Below are 21,607 nucleotides of genomic sequence, written 5' to 3'. Positions count from 1 at the left end.
ATGTTGCAACATTACTAGGACATACTGAAGGGATAGGTATACATCACAGAGTATATGTTGCAACATTACTAGGACATACTGAAGGGATAGGTATACATCACAGAGTATATGTTGCAACATTACTAGGACATACTGAAGGGATAGGTATACATCACAGAGTATATGTTGCAACATTACTAGGACATACTGAAGGGATAGGTATACATCACAGAGTATATGTTGCAACATTACTAGGACATACTGAAGGGATAGGTATACATCACAGAGTATATGTTGCAACATTACTAGGACATACTGAAGGGATAGGTATACATCACAGAGTATATGTTGCAACATTACTAGGACATACTGAAGGGATAGGTATACATCACAGAGTATATGTTGCAACATTACTAGGACATACTGAAGGGATAGGTATACATCACAGAGTATATGTTGCAACATTACTAGGACATACTGAAGGGATAGGTATACATCACAGAGTATATGTTGCAACATTACTAGGACATACTGAAGGGATAGGTATACATCACAGAGTATATGTTGCAACATTACTAGGACATACTGAAGGGATAGGTATACATCACAGAGTATATGTTGCAACATTACTAGGACATACTGAAGGGATAGGTATACATCACAGAGTATATGTTGCAACATTAATAGGACATACTGAAGGGATAGATATACATCACAGAGTATATGCTTTTATGGTCTTTCATTCCACGTAAAGTGAAGTACTTCTCTTACTCTTTTCAAATGCAATTTGGATGAATGGATGGGAAACCACAAAGACACCCCTGGTTTGGCACTATGTCCCTCATGGATAGGGCATATAAGTATATGTTCCAATCTTCTGGGTTACTCATACATTAAATATAAAGGCTAGAAAAAAATTGGAACATAAGGCTAAACTTCTTAAGGTCCTCCTAGATCAATAGCTTAGTAAGCACCTATGAACTATGGAGGTTCAAAATAATGAAGTTTATTGAATAAGTTCGATATTTGAAAACCTGGACTGTTTCCTTTCTTATTTTGCTGTAGATACCAGTACGTGATTATTTTTATGATAAATATTGTGTATATGAACAACTCACAAGTGGCAATGAGCGTGAAGCAGAAAGTGTAAATTAGACAATATGCCTTGCAATAGATTATGGCAGCAATCAGTTCATCTTACTGGACAGAATAATCAATTCCAATTATTCCAGACTATTCAGTATATTCTTTTGCTGTAACACTGTTATTAGAACTCTGCTACCAATGGTTCTTCATGACCATGTTCTTGCCATTAGTCATGTGACTTGTTGCCCAAAATTGACTTAGTAATTTAATTCATAATAAATAAGATGCAGCAACCTTAAACATTTCTTTTACAAATATGGTGCATGTATAATGGAAACTAGCACTTTACTAATATCCATGCTTAAATTTCATCAATAATCTGTAATCCAATGACACTTACTTCAGTTTGTTGTTACAGTAGCTTATTCTGTCATGTAACCTGGTTCATGAAAGAAAGCACTTATCTCTTTAATTTCTTATCTAGTAAACAAGTAATAAGTAAATAGTAATAAGTAAATAGTGAGTACCAAAACAATATTCATATTATCCAGACACTAATTTAATCTATTTTTATTTATTTTTATTTTACATTTGTTTACAGGGAAAATCCAACTGGGACAGAGCCTATTTTCAGCAGAGGCCCAGGGAGAAATGCTCCAGACACATGTATTTGGTCATGAACTGATAAGTGAGTGACCTTTAGCATTGTATTCATTAATCCCATGATGGCATCAGTTGACTTCCAGCAGATAGTTTGAGTTGTTTTACTTGTTATTTATGTACCTTTACTCTTTCATTATTAAGCTAGTTTTAACACTCCTGCTTCAAGGAACTGACAAACAATTACAGAGCGCACTCACCTTCACAACGAATTTCATTTCCCATCCCAAATGATTGTTAGAGATAACCTTTTTTCTTTTCTAGGTTTACATAACCTGCACAGTTATTTTGTGTAAATGGGGTGATGATCATACAAGATGTACCGAAGGCTGTATAAATGGAACTCAGAGTAGGCACAGACTAGGAAAGAGATCCATAGCTTCTGAAACTCAAAGGCATTTTATATCTCAAGGACCATTACGACTAGCAAAACGGTCACTGAAGAATATTACAGGTAGTTTTAAAATTTCTGTCCTCATGATGTTTCATCTGTGAAAATGTATATTTTTTGGAATAAATCAGATACCAAGAACAACAATGAAATGCATTTGCTGTATCAAATTATTGTAATCCTTTTTCTGCATTGTCAGCACTGTAGCTATTAAGTAATTTGTTCATTTTTATTATTTATTTATTTAATTTTATTTAAACACTGCACTTCATAGAAACTCTACATTCATACAATTCTTTCAGTAGAATAATATTCATATGTCCCTAATCATAAACAGTTGTAGGTATACTATAAGTTTCTGGTTGTGCATCTTCAGTGTAATGCACTGATTGTTAATAAAGACAGTCAAGAATTATTGTAACTTGAACACATTATATCTTGTGATAGGAAAAAACTCACATATTTACTTTTAGATGTTGCAACAAACTACTTGTTCAAGCTTATTTAGGTCTATTTTGTATTTTAATTCAGAAAAAAAGAGAAAAAAAAAGAAAACAGTGGCAAATTTAATGCTAAGAGTTTCAAAGATGTATAAATTCAGTACTCATCTCTCAACATTGCTGTCTCACAGTACTTGGTTATCTAGTTTGGATCCTAGCTAAGGTATCTATTGAGCAGAGTTTGCAATTCCTCTTGTTTTCACACGTGTTTCTGATGGTGACACCAGTTTTACCACATCACAAAGACATGGGTACGTGAACCGGCAATGCCTTTAATTGCCATAAGTGTGTATGTGTGTGTGTGTGTGTGTGTGTGTGTGTGTGTGTGTGTGTGTGTGTGTGTGTGTGTGTGCGCGCGTGTGTATGTGTGTAGGTGTGTCTCTGCATATGTGCATTCATGACACTATCTCTACATTCAGGACTGGTTCGTTCATTGCAGTTATACTATGAAATGACAACTTGCTGAAAGGGGGGCAAAAAAATATGCCAGGCATACAGAAGGGTGAAAAATCAGTTTGAATTGTTTTTTTTTTTGCAGGGGTCAAGCCCCCCCAGCACACACACACCCCAATCTTATATATACCATCTTCATGGTCACACCAACTTGAAGAAGGGAGAATCTCCCAAAACAAGTGATTAACTTTCGATGTACACATAGAAACTACAATGGCAATGATTTACTGTGGGAAACAAGTGTTCAACATTATGCCTTTCCTCTTTTTTTTCTATGTGTTACTGAATCCTGAGCGGTTTCTCCTTGAATGACTGCATAAGGGCCATTCATTATGGCTGTTGCTTGCCGGTATGGTTTCTGGCTCTCTACACAGCTGAAATGGGCAAACTGGATATTTAAAAATCAATGGACAGATTTCTAATACATTTGTATTCTACTGGCAATGTAGTTGCCTTGAACAAGTACAATACTTAATATAAAATAACTTTTCAATAAGTGACATTGGTAAACTGCATGCAGGTAAAAAGGCTACAATGTTAAGTAATGAAACTTAGAAACCTTAATTACATTATTGTAGGATATAGCATATCATTTCCATACTGCTAGCATATTATTTTATTAAGGTTTCATAAATCATTTCATCAAACTAAAAGCCATATAAAAGTACCCTCCCAAAAACCAACAAACAACAATTTCTAGCTAAAATGGAGGATGACACAAATATTAAAGTTGTCAGCTTTATGGGGAAATGTGCTCCACCCCAGGTAAATCAGTTATGCAACTAAGGGTTTGGACTGCCTGGGATGAAATAATAATGTCTACAATGTGTACTATATGATATCTCAGGGACAAGACCAGATTTGTATTAAAAATGGCCAGTTTTCATCATCAAAATTGGCAAAACAGGATTTATTGCATTGCTGGGTATGCATATGTGCATTTAGTTTTAACTCTATCCCAGCTCCCCAAATGTCTGATTCATCAAACTATAGTTGGCAGATCAAATTACGCCTGTTTTATGGAGACAACACCCTTTCTCAAAATAACATTCACTGAATGTTGCTCAAGTGACAGTACAAAAGTCATCTTTTATAAAGTAAAAGCTGACTTTTATATTTGGAATAATTATATTGCAGATTCTGAATTGCAACAATCTCAGTGTTAGTGTATAAAAGTAAAGAGGATAGAGAGATTCTCATAATCCTATATGGGTGAAGCAAGGGCTTGACCTCCAATAAGAAAACTAAATTTTTGTTGCGGCTGGTTTTCATCCACAGTATTATTTGAGCTTTCACTTCTAAATGAACTCTAATTCAAGATGACAATGCCCAGTCTTCTGCTTCACATTAATTGTTTCTTAGTATGCTGGTAATAGAGAAAGATCTAATTATGAAACTGGCTTCAAAATATTGTAATCAGAGCACAGCATACCTACACCTCCCACTGACATACAGGTAAAGGTAAATGCAGCAATGCAATAAATCCAGTTTTGCCAATTTTGCATTGAAATTTCTCGAATGGATGCTTAGCAAAATATTTTATTGAATTTATATTGTCTGATTTAATCATATATTGGTGTAATTTCTTCTGTTACTTGATTTTGTTCACCAATAATTGCTAGATGTTTTCCACATAGTTAGGACAGATATGTCATAGTCCCTGCACATAACATGTATTTATTTAATCTCACGCAGAAATAATGACAAAGCATTTGGGGACCCTGTTGTTAAATATTTTGGAGTTTCTTTTCTTAAAAGAATACACCTTGCTTTACTGTCAAAATCACTTGATTTGTCTGCAGCAATGTCAAACCATCATCAGTGACATTCTTATATAATCAAAAATCAAGCTGAGATGGAATGGAATATCTACCATTCAATGAATAACAGCTGCCAGAAAGCAATCTCCCTGATCCCAGTTCCTCAGATGTACAAGTCCCTAAATGTTTTTGAATGTATCAACTCTATGGAAGAACTGCAGCTACGAAAGCCATTCTTTCACTCTTGCAAGGTGTTTCTGTGTTCCCCACAGTTGTGCAACTGTGTAGATAGTATATAGAAATTAGGGGGTGTAGTAGAAAAGCCACAGCAGGAAGACAAATGTATTATAATAACATTTTACCTTGGGATTGGTAGGTTTTTCTTCAGTGAATATAGCTCATCTTGTTTACTGTTGAGAAATTATACTTTGAGAAGACATAGTGGTTCTAAGATGAAAGTGTCAAGTCTGTAGAGACAGCCTCTATTTTACTGGTAGAAGGCAAAAGAAGAGTAGAGAGGGAAATCCTCCTTCCTACCTTGGAGGAGAAAAAGATGAAGCAAATGCCATTAACTTAGGTTTGGAAGTTTATAAATAACATGTTGACATGCATCTTGTCTATTAGTTTGAAAAGAAGATGACGGTTTACTGAATGCACATAAACCTTCTGAAAAATTAGCATAAAAGATGAAGGCTATGAGTATCTTCCTGTCTACATTGGTTTCATTCCCACAGTTTCCGTTTGCCTACTCTATGACTTAAGCAAATCATTTAACCAAGGAGTGCTTTGCTCACTATCCAAAAAAAAACTATTTCTAGATGGCATATACAATTAACAAATACATTTACAAAACTGAAAACATAAGACTGGGCACAGTGCAGTTACAGAGCCACAGTCACAGTGTGTCAGTACATAGCATCTGAATTGCTGCCTCTATCTCCAACTGAGATTCCCCATTGAGATTATTAAAGGTTTACAACAATGAACTGACTAATGACTGCAGCAATAATAATTCATTAAGTGAATTCCCTTTCCCCATAGGTGTGGTACCTTGGAGTTAGTTATGGGGTGTGAAAGGGACACAGTCTTCTACAAGGTGGATGATTTCCACCCATCCATTTTGGAGCATTGGCTGTAAGTATGCCATTTTCAGTAATCCCTTGCTGACTGAGTCATACTACAGCTATCCCGCCACAATAAAAACAATTTTTCAACTCAAATGTATTTTTACATCAAAGAATGTAGACCCAGCCACCAAAATAAATTACTGCGCCTCTGTAGAGTCTGAGAATATGACATAAGTCACAGATGGATTAAAGAAACATCATTACTTATTGATGGAACAAATGCTTAAGGGAGTAGCTTGAGAGCAGACTGTGGTTCAGGATGTAGTATGAACCTTAGCTTCTATTTGGAAGTTCCAAAGTTTTCATAATAGATTCCTTCAAATCTTCAAAATAAGTCATCTTGAGCCAATTCAGTATCTAAAGCATGTATATATATATATATATATATATATATATATATATATATACACACACACACACACACACACACACACACACACACACACACACACGTACAGAAGCCCTCACCACAGCTATAGATGGTTCATCTAGCACAGAGTGCAGCTCCTCAATCTGGTGCCCCTCAACTCAAAGTTAATTAAGGAGCAAAAAAGTCTGTCTTGAAAAAAAAAGGTCTTTCACTGTAGCACTAAAACAAGTGCTGAAGCAAGTGCTAAAGCAAGAACTTCAGTCCTAAGAAAACAGTATTTCTAAAATGGTACAGAAATGAATGCAATACTGACCAACTGACACCTCCTAACACCTTGGCCTGGGGTGGTTGCCCTCTACAACACATCTTAGCTAAGCTTCAGGTCCCCACATCATAGTAAACATAGTGCATACAATGCTGGTGCACATCTGCACACTCTGTTTATGAATACCATGGATTATCTTATAAACAGGATTGGTCTTATACCAAATGGACAAATTTGACCCAATAGGGCTTCGATCCCTTAGGGGGCCCCGCACCAGGCTATGACAGGATCATTATGCTTTATATTGCCCAGAGATTTGCCTGAGTTAAACCGTAGCAAAGTACAAATACTTTTCTTGTACATAGTCTTACTCCATAGGAGTTAAAAATCTTGTTAGTGCAGCAGACATTTCCTGTCATGCATCACATTATTGGCAAGTCCAGTATTATTATTACTAATTAAAGTTTCATGCCTTTTTTATGGCTCATAGTACTGCTGTTGTCACTTGCTGTTGCTGTGTGCCCAACCCCAAACTGGCAGATTACCCATCTGCATTTGTGTACCAATCTATTTGCTGTCTCAGAAGACAAGATCAGGTTTAATTTGAAGACTGATAGAGAGGTAATAGAATTTCTTTTGTTTCTTTGCTGACATTGAGGGTTTATGAAAGTTTTATAATGAATACAATTGCAAGAAATAACTATGTCAGTGTCAGACAGTATGAAAACACATTCTAAAAAAAAAATAATAATAAGTACTGCTGGTTTAATTTCTCCAAGTCTTTTGGATTTCTAATATTATGACGGGAATGAGCCACATACAAACTGGTGTGGGGGGGCAAGCAGAAACTTAAAGTTAAAAAATGGTTGGGCTGGACTGGAGAGTAGTTTGGGTTGAAGCTTAAGTGTATTATTAAAATCTGGACAAAATGTGGATTATTTTCCTGTTCTCCCTACAGCCATGTGGGTTTCATTAAGGCATTCCAATTTCTACCCATTTGCCAAAACATGATGTTAAGTAACCACTCCAAATTATCCCTCCATGTTATCTTTCCTGTTGCCCTTGTGAGCTGGGATATGGCTGAAAAGGATCTGCATATATTAGTCCATTTACCCAGTCAACAAATAAATGAAAAAAAAAAGCTTCAGAAATGGCTTTAACAGGGTTGGTATGTGAGTAATGTCATTTCTAGGCATAGGCCTGAGATTATTACAATTATCGTTGAGCATTCTGAGGAAGTTCAAGAGTTTCATGTGGTTTTATAAAAACAAATTGACCATAACTAGGTATTAGAATTAACTAGGTAAAAACTAAACCATTCAGAGCAAGTGCAAGACATGATTGGAAGCTCATGAAGGAATAAACGGTAATAATGAAGAAAGAATATATAAAGAAGGTTAGAAATTCTTCATGTTCTTTTTGGGTCCTCAGTCTTCCATCAACCATTAAGTGCAGCCTCACTGACTCATCTGTCTAGTACATCCTTGCATCCGAGTACATTGGGGTGGGAAGCGAGTGCTGGAGACTGTGATGAGTCAGAAAATTTTACCAGGTTTCATGTTTCAAATGAGCTTACTTTGTAGTAACAAGGTCTGCTTGATGTTGTTTGCAGTATGTTCCAAAGATGCTGTGTGTAGAGTATTTAACTTACAAAAGTAGTTTTATTTATTGTTTATTTAAAGTTTGTTAACCAAGGAAGAGCACTGATCCACTCAGAGCATTTTCAGGCTCAGCAGAGCAGTAAACAACCAAATAAATTTTAATTGATATCAACGCAGCAGTGGTAATATAAGGGCAAGCATGCAGATAGGTATGTCAGAATAACATGTAGCATATATTAACACATCATAAATAGACATAATACAAGAATTCAGACAGTAAAATAAGCAAGACAAGTACCTGTACACATTCATAACATCATATAGTATAATGCTTCTTTGGAGAAAATTATATACAAAGAACAAAGCATGTACAATATGTACAACTGTGAGACATTATTTATTTATTTATTTTACATTTGTTAACTGGGAAAGTCCGACTGGACACATATCCATTTTCAGCGGAGGCCTGGAGAGAAAAGCTCCAATACCATGTCATAAAGAAATTACACAAGAATATCATACAGAGATATAGGTTCCATAGAAACATACGTTCTGTATAGATTGACAATTCCTTTAGTAAAGTCAGCATACAGCATTCCAGTAGTAGAGTTTGTATGGAATATAAAATATAAACACAAGAACCAAATTTTTTTGTCTTTCTAAATTATGAGTACTCTCAATATATTGTTACAGAAATAACCAGTGATTATTAAGCTTTAGAGTGAAAGGAATTGGGGGACCTTTAGTAGAATCCTTGAACATGGTATTGGTGCAAATTAACCTGGGAAGTAGCATGAACAAAGACAATTGTTTGAGAAGTGGGTTCTCAGGAGTTTCTTAAATTGAATACTGAAGGTAGTAGAGGTTATTTGGCTAGGTAGTGAGTTCCAGATTTTGGCAATAGTGTAGGCAAAGAGAGATTTGCCAGCATCATTTTTGTGCCTGATAACGCTTATTAGGTTCTGAGAACTAGATCGTAAGGCTCTGGTAGGGATGTGGGGGTTAATTATATTTTGAAGTGCAGGGTTTTTTTCTGGAAGGTAGAAGAGATTATGTGCTATTGTGAGTTGATTAAACAGAAGTAGTTGAGGTAGCTTGAGCCAATTGAGTTGGTTAAGGGCGAGACAGTGGTGGGATTTGTATGAGGTTTCAGTAGCAAACTTGGCTATTTTGTTATAGATTCCATTTTGTTCAGATCACTCTGATGGAGATTAGTAAGGATAGGAGAGGCATAGAGAAGAATGGATAAGAGATGGGTTATTGCAATAATAGCTTTGGTTTGTTTAGTTATAAAGTATTTGTTCCAATAGAGAAGGCCTAGTTTTTTTATTAACTGTCTTAATGGTTTGTGCTATATGGATGTCAAATTTGAGGTTATTGTCAATTTCTACACCTAATAGTTTAGTGTGTGCAGTTGGAGTGATTTGAATGTTATCTTTGGAGTGAATGGTGAAAGTGTTGTTGAGGGGGAGCATGACCTGGGCCGAAAATAATTAATTTCGTTTTTCTGGGGTTAAGAATAAGTTTGATGTTTGTGAACCATGTTTCGGCTAGAGTAAAAGTGTTTTGGGTGAGGATTTGCAGTTCCTTTAATGTGGGGGTGGCACTTAAAAGGGTGGTGTCATCTGCGTATTGTACTACTGATGCTGTGAGTGAGGAGGAATTGATTTGGTTGGTGAATATTGAGAACAATAGTGGGCCAAGGATGGATCCTTGAGGGACACCTATGGATACTGGTAGCAGGGGTGACAGCTGGTCATGCCATAGGACTGCTTGCTGTCAAACAGATAAGTAGCTAGTAAACCATGATATAGTGGAGGGGCTGAGGCTTAGGGGAGATAGAATTTGGAGAAGAATGTTATGGTCTACCATGTCAAAGGCTTTAGATAAGTCTAAGAAAATGGAAGATACAAATAGTCTCTTGTTTGTATTGTGGTTAACTATATCTGTAAATGGTAGTAATGCTGTGGTGGAGCTGTGGGATGGTCTAAAGCCATGCTGGGATTTGGAGATTAGGTTGTTTTGTAAGAGGTGCTGAAGTAGTTAGAAATGTACAACTCTCTCTAATATCTTGGATAGAGGTAAGAGTATTGCGTTTGGGTGGTAGTTGGTGAGTTCTAAGGAGATGCCCCCTTTGTGCAGTGGAATAATGTGTGATGTTTTCCACAGGGTGGGGACTTTGAATTCTGTAAGTGACCTGTTTATGAGGATGGACACGGGATAGGCTATGGCGTCTGCTGCTATCTGAAGGAATTCGGCTGGTAGGGTGTCAGCAGCTAGTGTGGTTGGTTTGAGTTTCTTAAGGAGCTTTGAAATAATTTTAGTGGGTACACGGTGTAGGGAAAAGTTGGTATTATTGTTTTGAGTAGTAGGGTGCGTTTTGCTAGCATCTGGTATAGGGCTGCTAGTGGTATTGAGGGCATTGGTAAGGGTTTGGACTGTTTCGGTAAAGAACTTGATAAATTGTGTGGGAATGTTCTCATAGTTGTTTGATAGTACTGGAGTTGGGGTGATGGCTTTACCTTGTTGGATTATGCCATTTATTGTAGCCTAAAATTTCTTAGGGTTGTTGGCATATTTTTCCTGCATGTTTTTGTAGTAGTTACTTTTGTCTAGTTTGATTTGTTTTTTAGCTTTGTTTCGAAGTTCTTGGTAGGTTTGCCTCAGATTACTGGTTTTGTTATTTTGATATTGACTCCAAGCCAGATCCCTCTCTTTTATTGTAGTCTTTGTATCTTTAGTTAGCCATGGAGCAAAGTTAGCTTTTAGTCTTATAGTTCTGGAGGGGGCATGACAGTTTAGGATTCGCAGGAAAGTGGAGTTAAAGTACTGTACGGCGTCATCTAGAGATAGTAGTTTTAGGGGTGTCCAATTACAGCTTTGCAGTAAATTGATGAAGTCAGTTGTTTTAAAGGTCTTTTTGTTATGTATTACTCTGAGGTATGTAATGGGGTCTGTTCTGAATTAGGTAGTTTGGTTGATGATCACTTAGACTGTCAGGTAGACAGCCAGAGTGCCATGCTAGAGTGGGGTCAGATAACAGAATCCAGCCTAAGATGGATTCGCGTTTTGAGGTTTTGTCTGTTCTGGTTGTGGTGGATATAATTTGGGTAAGTCTATGGAGGTTAATGTGGGTAGTTGGAGTGTGGCTAGAGCAGTTCAGCCAGTCAATATTAAAGTCACCTAATAGTACAGTTTCTTGTGGCATAGAGTTTGAGATCCAGTTTAGCAGGTTTTCCATTATAGTAGTGTTATTGCCTGGTGGAATGTAGCCACCTGCAATAATGATATGTTTGTCTGAAGGAAAGTAAGGCATGAGTTAAATTATGGGGAAAAGGGGAAGGAATGAGACAGAAAAGAGAAAAATATAAAAGAAGAATGGAGGATAATAGGGAAGTGTGCAGCTACCTCCTACCCAGGTTAAGGAGATTTAGGCAGAACTACATCAGTTTGGGGACATGAGTTCAGATAAGCCAGGGTGCATCCAGGTGATGAAGCGCCATATAGATAGAGGGCCTCAATGGTCCATCACAAAGGCCCCTTACAATGTATGCCTGAGTGAGTTAAGCAGACCCTGGGAGAGGAACTCCAGTTGATGTGGACTCGGGGGGGGGGGTCAGGGGATCATCCAGGAGTCCAACAGTTTATTTCTGTTTTAGCATGTCTTATGACAAAATATAAGTTAATAAGTACACATATTGTTTTAATTTTAATACTCAATAATAGCATACATTCCTGATACCTGGTAGGAAATAGTCTTAAGTTCAAGAAATAAGTATGTGAGAAGAGAAGTGGGGTGGTAGATAGGGGCAATTGATGGGCTCCAACAAAATGGTCAAAATTGGGCCCACAATTGCTAAGGTCAGCCCTACTTATAAGATATGGTCTACATTATCTGTAAAGACAGTCATCAGGCCAGATAAAAAAACAAAGACTCATTCTTTTCTAGACTGGGTTATAACTTATATTACCATTAATTGTCACATCATACCGATCAGAAGCCAAATATTCAGATATTGCTGCCTCATTATTACAACATGGTCCTTTTAGAAACTTAATTCCTTTCCTCTTCCCAATAAAGCAAGGTTCATCTCACCATGTAAGAAGTTAGAAGTAATAAAAGCCTACTATCCTTAATACCAAAAAGTAATATAATCTCTACTAATATGATAATGTCATTGATACCCTAGAAGCAGGAACAATGATTTATGATTCTCAAAAAATTAAATTACAAACCAACATTGCAACATAGAGAACAAAAAACAAACCAACAAAGAAACAAAGTAAAAATCCAACTGTAGGCACTGCAGCAAAAAACACCCAGACACTAAACTAACGCTTTCATTCAAATTTAATCCAACTGAACTTCATCAGAAATGAATACACCCATTGACAAAACAATTAAATGAAAAATTCAAAAGGTCACATGATATAAAAACTCCAATAAAAATGAGTTGAATTTTAAATAAACATAACCCTGAATTGTTGCAAACAAAAAATGCATGAAAGTCACATTAGTGCATCTAACCAAATAATAATATAAAAAAGTATAAATAAGTCTCAAATATTCTGATATGTCATAACCTTTGTGCTTGTAAAAAGCACTTAATAACCATTTCATTGCGACCTGGAAACTGATCCATCACCAACAAAATTTGCCAAAGATTTCCCAACATTCTAAAATAGTTTTGTAATCTCCATTGAACAAACTTGCATCAGTATCCTCCATGACAAAAAATGAAAATTTCTTAAAATCAGCACAAATCATTGAATGTCTGGCCAATGCATTGGAAACATCTTTTTTCCTTATGGCTAGTATATGCTCATAAATCCTCTTGTTTAATGATTTAGTAGTGTCGCCTACATAAAAATTTCCACATGAATTACAAACAGCTGTGTTCACTTTATTTTTGGTGTCACAAGTGTAGTGATCCTTGACACAAAATGTCCTATTGATGTGTTTGAACTCAATAGAAGATGAACACATAATAAATCTACACTGTCGACACTGACCACATGAATACGTGCCAGAATTCTTAACCTTTCTACTACGGGCAGTACTTGTACCCCATTCCAAAATTGTCTTGATGTTCACTGTCTTTTTGTAAGTAATTAGTGGCCTATGTCCCAATGCTTTAACTAATTCTACATTACCTAGAATGACTTTTCAATTGTCTAAAAGAATGGACTTAATCTTACCCATCTCACTGCATATGGGAATAGGGAAAGCCAATTTATAACTGTCTGGACCATCAACATCCTGACTAGGGATAGTAGTGATCACCCCTGAATCAAAAGTGCTGAAATTTGGAAAAAACACTACCCAAAATAGGACATGTAGTGTTATGCATGAGACCCATGACCTCAGAGATGATAGTATACAACCAGATACATTCATAACACCTCTGTAAAAAGAAATGAGAAAGTTTCTTGACGTCAGCTGAAAACACTTCTTGGTCACTAGTTAAACGTCTCAGTCAAATAAACTGTCCCTTGACTACTCCCCACTTCATATGACTGGGGTGTAGACAGTCTTTCTGCAAATACTGGTTGACAAAAGTAGATTTTCTGTGAATGTTACTAATGAATCTCTGGTTAAGTGGATCTACCTTCAAATGAACATCCAAAAAATCAATCTCATCAGCAAAGTGACCAATAGTAAACTTAAGAAAGTTGGTTGAATTGTTTAAGTCACTAACAAAAGATGTAAAGGCATCAAGGTCCCCGCTCTACAAAAAAAAAACAAGTCATCTATGTAACGCCTATAGAAGACTATTTTTCCAGCCATGGCATGTGTGGTGATGTACTTCAGTTCCCACATGGCCATGACTAAATTTGCACATGAAGGAGCTACTCAGGACCCCGTGGCCACACCTGTCACTTGTTGAAATAACCTGTTCTCAATTAAAAAGTTGATACTTAAAACAGTTACATTTTGGACTGTATTATGTGGAGCAAATGCTTTTTTCTTGTAATTTCTAGTAGCCTAAGTGGAGTGGTAGTCACTAAGGCTATCTGGTATTGTACAATGCTGGAAGATATTTTGGGGTGAATTGTAAGGATCTAGTCCAGATCTGAAAAGGAATGTGAGGGTTTGCTAAAGCAGGTTCATTATCTTCTTTCGGTTGTTCCCATTAGGGGTCGCCACAGCGGATCACCTGTTTCACTTTCTTCCTGTCCTCTGCATCTTGCTCTGTCACACCAACTACCTGCATGTCCTCTCTCACTACATCCATAAACCTTATCTTAGGCCTTCCTCTTTTCCTGTTACCTGGTAGCTTCATCCTTATCATCTTTTTCCCAATATACTCTGCATCCCTTCTCAGCACATGAGCAAACCAACGTAATCTTGCCTCTCTGGCTTTGTCTCCAAACCTTCCAACTTGGACTGACCCTCTAATATACTTATTCCTAATCCTGTCCACCCTCATCATACCCAGTGCAAATCTTAACATCTTTAACTCTGCCACATCCAGCTCAAACTCCTGCCTTTTTGTCAATGCCACTGTCTCCAACCCATATAACATAGATGGTCTCTGCTAAAGCAGGTTGGTCTTCAATAAATTATGTAAAGTTGGATGGTTTCAGTAAATGAGTGCTACATGAAGTGTTGTAATGGTTGCCCAGTTACTGCTGACATCCCCAAGTAAGATGGTTTCTACTTTGATGTATGCTGATACCCAGGAAAGGATGTCTTCTAGTGTAGTAAGTTTGTTTTGGTGGTGGTGGTGGGGGGCTTATATATGACTATCAGACAGATTGATTTCATTTAGTTTAGATGAAGTGTAGTAATCAATATATCTGCATTATTAAATCTGGGAATATCATAATGGTATTGTTGAACATGTAAGTTACATTACAGCTACCTCCCCTCTTTGTTTTGACTGCGCAACCTAGTTGAAGAATGTTACAGACATCTGGGGTAATTTTATTGTCTGTAATGCTTGATTTTAGGCAGCTTTCAGTAAAAACAGAATATCAGGGAGCAAGCTATGATATCCAGAAATGGATTCCTATTATCTTTTGCAAATACTTTAAATATTTAAGTGAAAGAGTTTTAAGGTGGACTTGTTTAGGGGATAAGGTAACATGGTATAGTCAGCAGGGCTTGAGTTGTGGGTATAAGATGTGGGAGAAATGGAAGGGACTGGAATTGGATGAAAGTCTCCAGATCTTTAAAGTTAAGGGAGTAACAAGGCTACGCATAGGTAAGGTTTATAGATTTGTTGTAGGTAGGTAATAAGCATGGATACAGTCTGTCTTGGTTGTGTTAGAGATTGCTCTTTTTAAGGAATGCATTGAAACTGTATGTCATAGATGTAGGGAAAGTGTATATGCATGACATTTGAGTTTGTTCGTTGGGTTCAATGGAATGTGTTTTAGATCAAATGAACTATAATCATATGTGTGTGTGTAAATATGTCTATTTATCTATAGCTATCTATCTATCTATCTATCTATCTATCTATCTATCTATCTATCTATCTATCTATCTATCTTTTAAAATCCTGTGGTATGGGGTAGATTGTACCAATGTGAGTATCACAGAAGAAACTATCAGGAAGGTAAGCATGCTGGAGGGTCAGAAACACTAAAGATGACGTGAAATATAAAGAATGAAGGGTCAGAAACACTAAAAATTACAGGAAATGTAAAGAGTGGATGCTTGGGCATTAATGATTAATGGCAGTATAAAAGGTGATCATTAGCTGTTTGTGGGAAATAAGATTGCTTCAGTGGACTGTAGATGTTCAGATATTATATATATATATATATATATATATATATATATATATATATATATATATATATATATATATATAAACAGTATATGGGAATAGTCTATTTAACAAGTGTAAGTACATTTCATCTGTTAGTTGTAGATAGATGAAGTTATTTGTCTTTTATATAGTGCATGTAATTTTACTTTAATGGGAGGGATGGTGTGAGTGTGTTGTGGAAAAGGATAGGCATGTTTAAATTGGATGAGTCGGGGTAACTGGGGAACTGGGAATAGAAGGGGAGCAAAGTAATCAGAAACATGTGTAAGTGTATACAATCAGTTTGTTCATGCACAGCATGTGAATTTAAATACAAATCTTTTATTAGCAGTTCAGATAGACTTGTAATATACAAAATAAAGAATTTCCTACTGAATTCACTCTTTGTTAATGCTTTTGATTCTTTTGCTATTAAATTATGGTTTATAATGATGGAAATTCAAATAGCCATAGCAGTACACTTTTACATGATATAATGAAACCTACATAATGTAGGCAGAACTAAACTACTAGAATTATATCAAAATTACTTTCCATTTCAAGGTGATAGGATTAGAAGGTGGAGATGAGCCCCGTTTAAATGAATTGGGAATTAACAAAGATTTAAGTTACAGTACATAACAGCAGTAGTAGTTGATAGAAAGATGGAACTGAGATGGGAGTTAATGGGCAGGAAAGTATGTATAGAAGGTAAAAAGAACATCATATTACAGCAAAAGAAGATGGGTGAAAAGGTGCAGATCAGGATACAGGGAAGGATCTTGCAAATTGGGAAGACAAGCGTTTAATGGAAATGCTTAATATGGAATGAGAACTGTTCGATATATCATAAGCAGAAGCAGACATTTTGACAAAACAGAATTACTGGTGGTTAAGAAGTGGCTTTTTATAAATAGGAAGGAGAAGTCAGTTGTGATCCAGTCAGAGACAATAGGAGGGGATCAGTAGTTAAGTTAGAGTCTGGAATGAGGGAAGTTTCAAGAGAATGCTATAACGATTTGTATAGATAGTGATCAAGTAGCAGACAATAGGATCGGCTCCAAGTATGATGCAGCAGAAGTGAGGAGATGGACTGTGGAGAAATGTTGATGGTTAGATCAAGAAATTATAATGAATATATTGATGCAGCTGTTTCAGAGTTGAATCTCAATAATACCATGGGAATAAATGGCTTCTAAGCAGAATTCTATAAATAGGTAAAATATATTGTGAGGAAATTTGGCAGAACAATATATCTTGGAGGAATCCAATCAGGTTATAATCACTGTGCTGCCTAAACTGGAAAGAATAACAACAGTTAGTGATGTCTTGCCTATCACACTGATTCATTTGGACTTAAAGATTTTAGCTAAAGTATTGTCAAAATGACTATAAAAAAATATTCCTGGAGTTTGTGGTAGAGGGGCAAATTGGTTTCACAAGAGGGAAGATCCATTTCAAGTAACTGGTGGGGGGGGGGGTAGCTGCATTCCTTGACCAATATGGGTTGAGCAAACTAAGATGGGGATAGTTCTCTTTGACATTAGGAAGGCATTTGACACAATTAATTGGCATTTCTTGTTTACCTGTTTGGAGAAAAGATGGATTGGTGAATCCTTTTCAATATGGTGAAGCTGTTGTTCACCAAACCAACATTTATGTGTGTGTTAGTGGTGGGCTATCAGAGCAGAGAAATAAATGAAGTGTTACAAATTAGGAATGTCTGTTTTCCCCAGAGATGTTCTTTTTAGTGATGTTGAAACTGGGCTTCCAGGTTAGACAGATTATAAAAGACAAACTTAAGAAAGTTTGTGAGGAAGAGTTAATTTCTAATGTTTCCAGGTAATAGTATTTTGTTGAGTAGAGATATTGACCTAGTTTTGGAAGCAGTGTTAGGAATATTTAAAAGTTTGGGAAAGCTTCAGATTTGGAGTGCAACATAGAAAAGATGGTCACGGTAAGACTAAGGCAAAAAAAAGAGGAGGTGTGTAATTCAGAAAAATAAGTAGCATACCCAAAGTATTTGGAATTAGTGAGAAGACACTGCTGTGAAAATACATGTAAGGAAAATCTTCAAAGATTGCTAGAACTGATGGAGGCAATATAGTAGAAAAAGGTTAAGACATGAAACACCATTTCAATTCTATAAAGGTGCTGCTTATCTGTACTAAATAGCAGACCAGAAACTAGGCAGATTTAAAAATTGTTGAACGATTTGGTGGTTAGAGATGAGGATAGAGAATTTCATCAAGCAAGTTGCAAATACAACTATTATATAGGAGTGAGGGCCTTCCAAATTTAGGAAAGTACACCTTTGCTTTTGATATGGCACAATTACTACAAGAAGTCAATATGAATGAGGAGAGACATTTAGGTACAGTGGGGAACAGGGTGGATCCCAGCAAACTGGTTCAGTGTTATGTCAGGAAGATACAAAACTAAGTAATTGTCTCTCTCTGTGGGAGAAGGGCCCTTTGCAGAAAATTTTAATTCACCCAAAAGTAGTTAAGTATATTGATGAGGGTCCTGGAGAGCAGTGGCAGAGAAAGAGGGTTATGAGGTGGATGCAGTTATTTATCATTTATCAGTGAATGTCAAAAGAGTTGGAAGACCTATCAACAACCAAGAGAGGTGGCAAATAGGAACTGGTTTGTCTTAGAACAGTCATATTAAGTTTTGGAAGGGGTGGCCTAGTGAAGGGGGGATATTGTCAATTATACTGTGGAGTAAATGGATGGGAGTTATAAGAGGAAGTGCAAGTCTTACACACACACACACACACACACACATATATATATATATATATATATATATATATATATATATATATATAAAATTGAGCAAAAAAGGCAAAAGCATTAGTCAAGAATGTGCAGAAAAATTGAGGGGACAAATAAAAAGTAGAGATCAAACAAAAAAATACATACATGTAAGGAAAAGTGTACAGTTGTTGAGAAGATAGTATAGACTTAAAGATCAACAACTAAGAATACTGTATCAGTGATACTACAGCCCCGAATAATGACCAAGTTCAAGGGGACACTCCATGATATTTTTAGATATTGCACATGAGGGGAATGAAAGTTTTGATTATTTGGCATCAGTGAAGAACTGGAAATGATTAAAACAAAGGACAGAATGATGATGTGGTTAGTTGGTAGCTTGGTAAAAATTCAACTAGAAGGGGGTGGAAACAATCTTTAGCTGCCCCATATAGCTATATTCGGTATATTCTACATAGATTTGTAGGGAATATATTACTGTTCTTCAAGACTCGGGGGGGGGGGGTCATGGGTAGAAATACCACACATGGAACATAATTTCTAAAAATATAGGCTTTCTTTCAAAAGCTTATTTAGTAATTAGAGATGCTCTGGACTAGGGTGGTGACAATTATATGCTGACTCTGGTTTGTATAGTTTGTCTTAGAGAGAGTTATGTGTTCATATAATTTCTTTAATCTGCTTGTGCACACAGTTATAATTCTATAATTTATATTCTAATTTCTGGCTCCATCCCTAGTTTTTTTTTTTTTGTTTTTGATCCTGAAACTATTCTGTAAATTCCTGCAGACAATGATGGAGATTGTATTATAATATGGTTATATAAAGTATTGCTTTTCTGTGATAGCATATATCTCTTAAATATTCAACAATTCTAAATTCTAAAGGATTTGATATTTTTCAAACATAAAATGTGCCACGTGTATAGTTTACCAGATAAATAGCCTAGTCATAGTACAATTCATTAACTGGCATATATGCAATTTCTTGGTGATATTAAAGGCAGAAGAAAAAAATTACTTTTAAGCATAAGTTTGAACTACTGGAACTAGTCAAGATTTGAAATGTTAGAACTTGTCTGTTTTTGAAGTGCAATTTACTCCTTGCATTATGACTTGATTCTGATGCACTTATTGAGATGCATTTAAAATGCACACCATTCCACCTATCACTCTGTCGGGTTATGGAAAGAAATTGAAGACCACAGACAATGTCGACACTGATACAGGAAGCATATGCAGACTCCACACAGAAGGCATCCCAAATAAGAACCAAATAAGAAAGTGAAGATATGAGAGCCAGCAAGATTAACCACATTCCATCCAACTGTTCTATAAATATATCCAATAAATTGCGTCATTTTATCACAAACATATATGGCAACAGGCTAGGAGTCTCAATATTTGCTTTTATTGATATGCAACATGCCTTTATGTATTATAAAATTCAGGCTAATAAAGTAATGAAAATAGATGAATGCCACGATACCTACAGTGATATACAAGATACTGGTATGGACAAAGTTCCTAATACATTGCTTTAACTGACAAATTGTTTTATGTCTCTTCCAGATAACAATGTTGGACTACCTTTGAATCCAAATGTGTTGACCATTGCCTTGGCTCTAGTAGCATCTGTTGCACTGCTTGCAGGTGTGATGATCTACAGAACTAAAGTTCCAAAGCAAGTGAAATATGAATCTCTACCTTCCTCTGAGTTCTAAGAGTAAAACATACATAAGTAAATTTGTTAGATGTGAAATTTCTGGGAGGACATGGAATCTGAATAAATGATACACAATAAATAAATCATGAGTTGGAATAATCCACTTGATCATGGAGATTGGCTGTTTAAGTCACAAGCATCTACATAATACAAATCTGTTGTTTTAGACTATATGCTGTACCAGTGGTAAATGTAATTCACAAAACTACCAGAGCTACTTAAAAGAAAATAAATTAATGAATCCTGTGTAGCTCATTGACAGAAGCACTACCTATTTCAAATTAAAAAGTTTAAATTTATTTTGGCATTATGTGTGATTTTCTAGTAATGCCCTGTCAGGGACAGTATCTGTATCAGTCACAATCACAACTCTCAGTATTACTTTTTTTAGTTATTTCTAAATCTGCTAACTCTTAAACAAGATCTTGTTAGTCTGTTCAGTAATACAGACAACTATATACACTGGCACTAGGATAATTCAATGCCCTTCAGTGGACAAGCCAGTTTAACACTATTAATCTGAGACTATATATATATATATATATATATATATATATATATATATATATATATGTATGTATATATAAAGTAGAACATTTGGTTGCATAAGCCTGCATTTTGGCAAAACACTTAAAGCAAATGCTTTCAAATGAACATATAATAGCTTCCCTTACCGGTGATTTTTTGCAATTCTCTCGGATTGTTTTTACTGATTTCTCAGTTTCCCTCTATCCTGTCTCCCTTTTTCTTTCTTTCTCTTTCTCTCTCCCTCCTTCTGTATTTGTGATTTTCCTAATTCATGCAGAACTGTGTTAGGAATAACCTTGCAAAGAACTCTCTGCATATCTGCCCATATTACTGCAAGCAACTGACACTTATTTAAAGTCAGGCACGTTGTGTAATGAAAGCATTATGTGCATCTAGAAAAAAATGTGGTTTTATAGAAAAAAATAAGCAGTTATAGGATGTTTGGTTTGATTTATATTAAATAAGTTGACAGCTTGATTAGACAATGTTTAATGGATTACTTTTTCAAGTATTTTTATTAGCTGAGAAGTTATAATACAATCACAGTAATCATATCAAATCATTTATACATTTTGTCTACAGTTTTTGCATATTCCTTAACTAAAATGAAAAGATAATA

The 21,607-nt window shown here is 35.9% G+C and overlaps 1 protein-coding gene across 1 annotated transcript in view; it reads left to right on the top strand.

Moving 5' to 3' along the window:
• LOC122791765 overlaps nucleotides 1–20,759 on the top strand; it is a 373,623-nt gene extending 352,864 nt beyond the window's left edge. The window contains exons 12-13 of the mRNA XM_044059689.1: nucleotides 1,990–2,179; nucleotides 20,307–20,759. Of these exons, the coding sequence (XP_043915624.1) occupies nucleotides 1,990–2,179; nucleotides 20,307–20,458 (342 nt within the window). The 3' untranslated portion in view covers nucleotides 20,459–20,759. The remainder of the gene's footprint in view (nucleotides 1–1,989; nucleotides 2,180–20,306) is intronic.
• The last annotated feature ends 848 nt before the right edge of the window (nucleotides 20,760–21,607 follow it).

Source organism: Protopterus annectens, chromosome 17.part0 (genome assembly GCF_019279795.1).
Source record: "Protopterus annectens isolate FY-2018-M chromosome 17.part0, PAN1.0, whole genome shotgun sequence".
Classification (NCBI taxonomy): domain Eukaryota; kingdom Metazoa; phylum Chordata; order Ceratodontiformes; family Protopteridae; genus Protopterus; species Protopterus annectens.
Note: the sequence above shows the minus strand (reverse complement) of the source record. Positions and strands in the feature narration are given on the sequence as shown.